We start from the raw sequence: 9,223 nt of genomic DNA, 5'->3' as shown, positions 1-9,223 counted from the left end.
TATTACTCGTATTAGTCGTCTAATTTATTATTGTTATTATTAGTAGTAGTATCATCGTATTGGTGCATTATTAGTCGTATTAGTATATCATTAGTATAATATTAGTTGTTTAGTATATAATTAGTCAAATTCGTGTACTATTAGTATATAATTAATCATATTAGTGTTTTGTGAATAGTATTAGTATGATTAGTCGTCTTAGTATTAGTATTTCATATTAGTGTAGTATTAGTATTATTATTAGTTGTATTAGTATATTATTAGTTGTATTATTATTAGTTATATAAGTATATTACTACTCGTAGTAGTGCAATATTAGCAATTTATTAGTTATTTAGTCGTATTAGTTATTATTATTATTATTATTATTTTGGCAAAGTAAATTTTATAAAATGCCTAAAAAAGAGCCGAAGCTTACATCAAAGGTTCATGAGACTAAGACGTCCACCCAACCAAAGCTCCTGAGAGCCTAAAATAACCCCTCGTCATTCGCTAGCTCGGAAGCGACACCTCAAAAAAGTATAGCTATCTCCTAGACTATACAATGATACTATAACTAGACCTGGGAAAAATTGATCCGACCTGAAAATTGATCTGAAACCCGCCCGAAAAAATTGGGTTGAAACCCGGAAATTTTGACCCGAACCCGAAGAACCCGTAAAAAAACGGGTCGGTCGGGTCTGACCCGATGGGTTGGTGCTTGTTAAAAAAACCTAAGTTGGTCAATTCGTTTTCATCTTTACTTCTCTCATTCTCTGTCTCATTTCATCTTCTTCTCTGTTAAAAAAACCAAACAAACCCTACTTCTCTACTAGCGTGCTGCTACTGCCGCCATTCCTCTTCCTCAAGTTCTCACGCTCGATTTTGCTGCCGCCATTCATCTTCCTCAAGTTCTCACGCTCGATTTTGCTGCCGCCATTCATCTTCCTCAAGTTCTCACGCTCGATTTTGCTGCCGCCATTGTCGAATGTAAGTTACTTGCTGATTTGAATCTCCTTTCTCTTCACTCCCTTAGTCCCTTTCCTTTGATTCTTTGTTGATTCTTTGTTTTTGTTGTTGATTCTTGTTGATTTTGATTTGTGATGCCAATTGAGGGTTGAATTCAAATATTTCGGAAGTTTTTGAATCAATTACAATTTGAAGTTTTTGAATTAGTCTTCTGTCTCAGTTGGGTTGGGACTTGGGAGGTAGGTATTAGTGATTCTTTAGGGATTTTTGTTTTAAAGTTTAAAGTTTAATACATTTTTAGAGGATAGATTGTCCATACCCTTGTGATACAAGTTGCCAAAATCGAACTTTTGAGCCTCAAGAACCACATCATCATCATAAAGTATAGTATTTTTTTCTGAATTCCTCAACAAAATTACATTCATATTATTTTATAGGTGCTACATGGAAGAATCCATATCTACCTACAGGGTGGAGGTGGAAGAAGATCTGGAATAATGCTATTTCAGAAACTGCTTCTTATTTTTTGTTTAGTAGTTTATGGAAGCTTGTTAGTGAAGTAGGCTTTGTATTTGTAATTTGTATAGATTATATAGAGATCATCCAACAGCATTCTTTATACTTGTACTAGCATTACAAGAATACAGTGGTCTTTGTATAGAGTATATAATCCATTATACCTAAGTTATTGAATGGGATTTTTTCAACCTTGACATCTATGTTTAATTTTGTAAGATTTTGGTGATTAAAGATTTTCCAACTGCCAACTTGTACTTTAAAAGTATGTGGAGAATCGAATGTTTGTTGATACAATATGCTGATAGTGAAGATGAGTTTTTAAAAGATATGGCAAAGAATATGAAAAATAAATTTGATAAATATTGGGAAAATTATAGTGTTGTTCTTTCTTTTGCTGCCATGATAAATATTGGGAAAAGATATGGCTATTTGGTTATAAAGTAAAAGAAGGTAAATTTATCAATTATTTGAGTTTTGAATGCAAATAATATGATCTTCAATTCGTTAAACTAAAACTATAGTTTATTTTGTGAATTTGTTTTATGTTGATAGGTCCACTTGAAAATGGATTAGAGGTTGATCTTCCACCAATGTGTAATCAAGAAGCTAACAAAGATTTAGAAGATGAAGATGAAGATGAAAAAGAAGATGAAGGCGAAGAAGAAAATCTAAATGAAGATGAAGTGTTTGAACAATTTGCTATTTAACATGTTCTTATTTATACTTTTAAATTGATTCATTTGGATTTTTTTTTTTGGTAGTATGATGCATTTTAGACACTTTAATGATTTTTTTTTATGTTGAATTAGTCGATTGGATATTCTGATGTTTTATGGTAACCCGTTGGATCAATCTGAACCGACCCGAAACCCGGAGTGATCCTACCTGAAACTGACTCGATCCGAAACTGAACCGACCCGAAAATGACCCGACCGAAATTGATCCGACCCAAAACCCGACCGACCGTTTTCCCAGGTCTAACTTTAACTATATAAGTTCACTTACAAAAAAGGCAACAAGGCCAGATATTACATTGCATACACATTATGCTCAGAAGGCGTAGGACTCACAAATGGCAGCAGCTTCCAAAAAACACTCGAACAAAGTCAAATTACAGCAGCCCCTACACAAATGACATCCAATAAAAAGTCATTACAAAAGGTAGCTGTTACCAAAGCGTTAGCATGTTGAATTGAAGATCTAGATTTCAAGAACAAGATTGAAATTCTGAAATATGGAAGAAAAGATGAGAAGAAAAATGAGAGAGGAAAAATCCCCTTTCTTATTATTATTGTTGTTATATTCTGATTCTTACAAAGCTACAAAGCTAAGACTGTATATATATATATATATATATATATATATATATATATATATATATATATATATATATATATATATATATATATATATATATATATATATATATATATATATATATATATATATATATATATATATATATATATATATATATATATATATATATATATATATATATATATATATATATATATATATATATATATATATATATATATATATATATATATATATATATATATATATATATATATATATATATATATATATATATATATATATATATATATATATTAATATATGTCTAATAAAAGGGAAAAAAGAAAAGTAAGACTAAGTATATCTAACACCCCCCCGCAAGTTGGAGGGTGATGACATCCCCAACTTGGAAACCAGAAGATGATGATCGGGCCCAGAGAGGCTTTTGGTAAAAATGTCAGCCAACTGTTGTTTTGTGGGAATGTAGGACAAACTTATCAAGCCATCTTGCAATTTTTCTCGCACGAAATGGCAATCCAGGGCAATATGTTTAGTGCGCTCATGATAGACTGGGTTCTTGGCAATGTAAATAGCAGCTTGGTTATCACATTTAAGAGGCACTGGAATAACCGTAGGTATGGTAAACTCATGTAATAACCTGGTAAGCCATGCAAGTTCAGCTGTAACCCTTCGCATTGATCTATATTCAGCCTCCGCAGAGCTTAAAGAAACTGTAGTTTGCTTTTTGCTTTTCCATGAAATGGGACTGCCACCCAGAAGAATGAAATACCCACTGACTGATCTCCTGGTATTGGGACAAGAGGCCCAATCTGAATCACAATATGCTTCAAGTTTCATATTAGAAGATGCATTGAGAAGGATACCTTTAGTATAATCCTGCCTTAAATATCTTAAGGTATGCAAAGCAGCTTGCCAATGAGGTTCTCGAGGATCTTGCAAGAATTGACTCAAAAATTGTACAGCATATGCAAGATCTGGTCTTGTGTTGGTTAAGTAATTCAATTTGCCAACCAATTTTCTGTATATAGTAGGATCTTTAATGGGTATGCCGGAATCATTTCTCAATTGAAGTCTAGCTTCCAAAGGACATTGAGCAGGAGTAGCAGTGAGATGATCAAATTCTTTTAATAGTTCTGCTGCAAATTTTCTCTGTGTCATGATTATACCATGAAAAACCTTTAATATTTCAATGCCAAGAAAATAATGTAAGGATCCCAAATCTTTTATCTTGAAAGTAGAGTGCAAGAAGGCTTTTAGAGAATGCATTTCATCCAAATGATTGCCAGTCAGTAAAATATCATCCACATATACTGCTAAAAATATAATGTGCTTGCCCATGGATTTATAAAAGAGAGAGTAGTCATTCTTGGATTGAATATAACCTTTTGATTTTAATGCAGTAGAAAGCTTTGCATGCCATTGTCTAGATGCTTGTTTGAGACCATATAAGGACTTCTTTAATTGGAGAACTTTTGTAGGATCAGAAAGAGTGAAGCCAGGAGGAGGTTTCATGTAGATTTCTTCGTGCAAATCCCTATGTAAGAATGCATTATTGACGTCTAATTGATACATTGGCCAATTCATTTTTACTACAGTAGCAATGAGACTTCGTATGGTGGTCATCTTGACAACAGGGGAGAAAGTTTCAGTGTAATCTATTCCAGCTTTTTGAGTACAACCTTTGATAACCAATCTTATCTTGTATCGTTCTATAGTACCATCAGCATGTTTTTTTGATTTTGTAGACCCATTTACTTGAAATAGGCTTTTTGCCCTTAGGTAATTCAGCTTCTACCCATGTGTTATTTGCTTCTAGAGCAGAATATTCTTGTTGCATAGCATTCTGCCAAGCAGGTATGGCAGCAGCTTCCTCATAATTTGTAGGTTCATATAGCTCAGTAGTAGGGAGATTCACAGAATTATTAAGTGTTGAATTAGTAAAACAGCATATATGATTGGGGATTGAAAAAGATGAGGTTAGAGTGTGAGGACAAGAATGAATGCAATCAATGTTAGTGTCAGAAGAATGCAACAAAACATTACTGCAAATATAGTCATTTAAATATGGTGGTGGATGTGTAGTTCTATCTGATCTTCTGAGAGCAGTAGCTTGAGTTTGATGTGAAGAAGAGGGATCAGTTGGTGAAGAATGATACGTGGAGGGATGTGAAAGGGGGTTATTGATAGTAAAATCAAGAGGGACAGAGTCAGTGGATGTAGGTGAAGAATAATGAAAATCAAATGGTGTGTCATTGGCAAAGGGAAGGAAAGAATTGCTGTGTTTGAGAGAGGGAAACAAAGATTCATGAAAAACAACATCTCTTGATATTTGGACTTTCTGTGTATCAATATTATAGAGTTTATAAGCTTTCTTACCTAGAGGATATCCTATAAAAATGCAAGGTGAAGCTCGTGGTTGAAATTTATCACGCCCTTGTCTAAGAGTTGATACATAACACAAGCATTTAAAAGACCGAAGGTGAGAATAAGAGGGAGGATGGCCAAATAAGATTTCAAAGGGAGATTTATTGTAAAGAATTTTCATTGGATACCTATTAATAAGATATGTAGCTGTGAGAATGCAGTCACCCCAAAAGGTTAGAGGTAATTTAGATTGAATGAAAAGAGCCCTAGTTGTTTCTAGCAAATGGCGATGTTTTCTTTCAACTATTCCATTTTGTTGAGGAGTGTCACGAGTACTAGTTTGGTGAAGAATACCTTTAGACTGGAAAAAAAAAGTGGCAGCTCTGCTGGATCCTAATTCAAGAGCATTGTCAGATCTGAAAGTTTTGATTTTAGCATTGAATTGTGTGGAAATCATTTAAGTGAAGGTTTGTAAAAGAGGAAACGCATTACTTTTAGTTTTGAGAAGGTGAGTCCAAGTAGCTCTACTAAAATCCTCAACTATTGTGAGAAAATATTGATATCCTCCATGAGTGGCTGTGTGATAAGGTCCCCAAACATCAACATGAACAAGTTAAAAAAGATGTGTAGATTGTGTTTGACTGAGAGGGAAGGGTAACCTATGTTGTCTAGCCTGTGGACAAATGTTACAACATTTAATTGTATCAATGGAGTTATTAGGAAAGAAAGAAAGCTGTTGAAGTTTGTATAAGGGTAAGTGACCCAATCGTTGATGCCAAATTTGACCATTTTCATTATGTTTAACAGAATTACATAAGGCTGTATTTAATGAAAGAGTAGAAATAGTAGTATCAACAGTTTGAGATCTATTATTCAGAATGGAAGAGTTGAGATTACATTTATTTGTAGGAAAAAAATCAGCTAGATTACAAAGTTTATCTAATTGAGTAGAATCTTTGGAAGTATGATTTGGATGAGATACAGTGGAATTGTAATCTGTCGAAATGTGAAGAGGAGGAAAATGTTGTAGAAGATAAAGCCCTGAGTGCATTTCACCAAGTTCAAGAGGCCTCTTCATTAAGGGGCCCTGAAAATAACACTTAGAATTAGTGAAAAGAGCAAAAGAAGAAGTCTGACTGCATAACTTGCCTATTGAAAGCAAATTATATTTAAATTGAGGAACATGAAGAACATTATGCAGAATGATATCAGGGTGAATGCGAACAGAGCCTACTTTATGCACATGAACTACATGACCATTTGGTAAAGTAATGTGATATGCTTGAGGAAGGATGTGTGTCTCTGTGAATAGATTGGCATTATGACACATATGATCACTAGCACCAGTATCAATTATCCAAGTAAAATAAACAGCTGACCAACCATTATAAGATATGCAATTTCCAGAAAAAAAATGAGGAGAAAAGGCTGTTATACCAGAGAAATTAGTTGCTGTAAACGCTTGACCTGTATGTTCTGCAGAATAAGGAGTATTATGATCACCAGATGGAAGATTAGGTTTATTATTGGGTTGTAGATTACTCATCATAGTCATTAATTGATTGAACTGAAGTTGAGATATATGTGGAGCATTATTGTTAGAATTCCAAGTTTGTAAAGCTGGAGAAGTATTTAGATGGCCATTATGCTGAGAAACTTCTTCAGGTTGTGGAGCTTCATTGAATTGCTGGGTCATAGCATTGCCAGAAAATCTCTTATTTTTAGTAAACTTAAAATCCTTAGGAAATCCTATAATTCTGTAGCATTTGTTTGCAAGGTGCCCTGATTTCTTACAGTGAGTGCATATGAGTCTTTTGCCATCCAATTTTTGCTTCTGACTGTGATTATGCTGGAAATTTTGCAGATGAATTTGAGTTTGATTTGATGCATACATTGAAGCTGATTCATTGATGAATTGTGATGAAGCATGAACCTCTCTTTGTTTTTCTTCTTGAGATAATAATGCATAAGCTTGACTAATAGAAGGCAAGGGTTTCATCATGAGGATATTACCTCTAATGTGATTGTAATCACTGTTGAGACCCATAAGAAATTGAATAAGACGTTGGTCTTCATTAAATTTTTGCAAAGCTTGTGCAGCACCACAAGAACAAATAGGTAAAGAAGATAGAGTGTTTAACTCATCCCAATTTTTCTTCAATTTGGTAAAATATCCAGCAATATCATTCGTACCTTGGCCTGATAACCGTATGTCTTTCTCTAATTGAAACCGTTTGGCACCATTCGCTTGACCATAGCGATCTTCAAGTTCTTTCCAGATGTCGTAGGCGGAATCCGAATAAAGAACACTTTCAGCTATGTCTTGAGATAAGACATTCAAAATCCAGGAGGTAACCATATCATTGCATCTCTTCCATTGGGGAAACTTTAGATTAGTGGCACTAGGCTGAGTATTGGAACTGATAAAGATCAATTTGTTCTTTGCTGATAAGGCGATTGACATAGATTTCTTCCATGAACCAAAATTCGAACTATCAAATGGTTTGGAGACCAACAATAAACCAGGATGGTCAGCGGGATGAAGAAATAGAGGATCGGAATGGTCAAGAAAACTTAAACCAGAATCTTGATTTGTCATTGCAAATGAACAAACCAATTGAACAAACGAACAAACCAATTGGAAACGAACCAAAGCAATTGAACCAATTGAACGAACAAACCAATAAGAAACCAGAATTGAACAAACCAATCAATTGAACAGAAAAAAAACAGAATCGAAATCAGAATTGAACAAATCAATTGATGAAGCAGAAGATAAAGAAAGAACAAACCAGAATCGTGATTAGGTTTTTGCGAATGAACAAATCAGTTGATTGTCGTTGGCGAAGATAGGATGAAGAAGAACAGAAAACCTGTATATCTGATACCATGTTGAATTGAAGATCTAGATTTCAAGAACAAGATTGAATTTCTGAAATATGGAAGAAAAGATGAGAAGAAAAATGAGAGAGGAAAAATCCCCTTTCTTATTATTATTGTTGTTATATTCTGATTCTTACAAAGCTACAAAGCTAAGACTATATATATATATTAATATATGTCTAATAAAAGGGAAAAAAGAAAAGTAAGACTAAGTATATCTAACATAGCATCATGCAGTCTATGCACTGTATCATCACTCCACAACCCGCAGCTTTGTACAGTGAACTGCCAGCAGCAGGATTGCCACTACGTACCGGCTACTGCTTCCTTAAAATGTGTCTAGAACACCTCAATGAAAAACTTCACAAAAAACAGAATTTTGGGGCTTGGTTGTGCGATAATACAAACACAAGGAGCCCCAGCTGCATCAAATCTTCATCAGCATATCAGGAAAAATTCCTATTGTGGGTGATGCACTAGACAGTATCTCCTTTTCAAAAGACGGCTTAAAGGGTCAAGGAGCTCCCTATAAACCTTAGGGTCCAGGGGATAGGCACGCTAGAGCCCCCGGATGAACGGGACACTAGTCATTAGTATGTGAAGGGTTACCCCTCAGTCTTGGATCAGTGTTCACCTCTATGGTGGAAATAATCACTTCCCCAGAGGCGTGAGTAGAATATATCTCAGTTGTGTTGCCTTGGGTAGGATGAGTTAGGGGGGATTGAAGAGGGTCACGGGGTTGTAAAGGTTCCACCTGACCTTGTTGTTTCGAAGGATGGGCAGCCTCATCTTTAGGGTCCTGTTGGACTTGAGATATTGTCTGTGTGGGGGTAGTGTCCACTGTTCCCCCACCACTTGCTCTTAACTCTCCCTCCTTTGATGGCCTTGGTGCAGTTTTACTAACCCTTTTTCGTTGTTCTCCTGACCTACATTTCCCCTCTATATGGCCCATTTCCTTGCATTTCCCGCAGAAGATAGGTTTCCAATCATACATGACTTTTTGACATACTAATTCCTCATGTTCATTGATGAAATAGATTTCATCAGGATATGCATCATGAACATTCATTTCTATTAGAACCCTCGCATACATCATTCTTTCATGTTTAGATGTTGCGTTGTCCACACGCACTACAGGACCTAAGGTAATTGCGATTTTCCTTAGGGTTGAGTCACTCCAATATTC

General features: G+C 34.9%; 1 protein-coding gene across 1 annotated transcript; it reads right to left on the bottom strand.

Annotated features, from left to right (window-relative positions):
- Positions 1-5,767: 5,767 nt before the first annotated feature.
- Positions 5,768-7,753, bottom strand: LOC130798834 (uncharacterized). The gene has a single exon (XM_057661929.1). It carries the CDS (start codon positions 7,751-7,753, stop codon positions 5,768-5,770), a length of 1,986 nt encoding a protein of 661 aa, XP_057517912.1.
- Between the last annotated feature and the right edge of the window lie 1,470 nt (positions 7,754-9,223).

The sequence above is a fragment of the Amaranthus tricolor genome, chromosome 13 (assembly GCF_026212465.1).
Source record: "Amaranthus tricolor cultivar Red isolate AtriRed21 chromosome 13, ASM2621246v1, whole genome shotgun sequence".
Lineage (NCBI taxonomy): Eukaryota > Viridiplantae > Streptophyta > Magnoliopsida > Caryophyllales > Amaranthaceae > Amaranthus > Amaranthus tricolor.
Note: the sequence above shows the minus strand (reverse complement) of the source record. Positions and strands in the feature narration are given on the sequence as shown.

Coding starts and splice junctions, on each gene's coding strand:
- LOC130798834 (XM_057661929.1), bottom strand. CDS start 7,753: ATGACAAATCAAGATTCTGGTTTAAGTTTTCTTGACCATTCCGATCCT.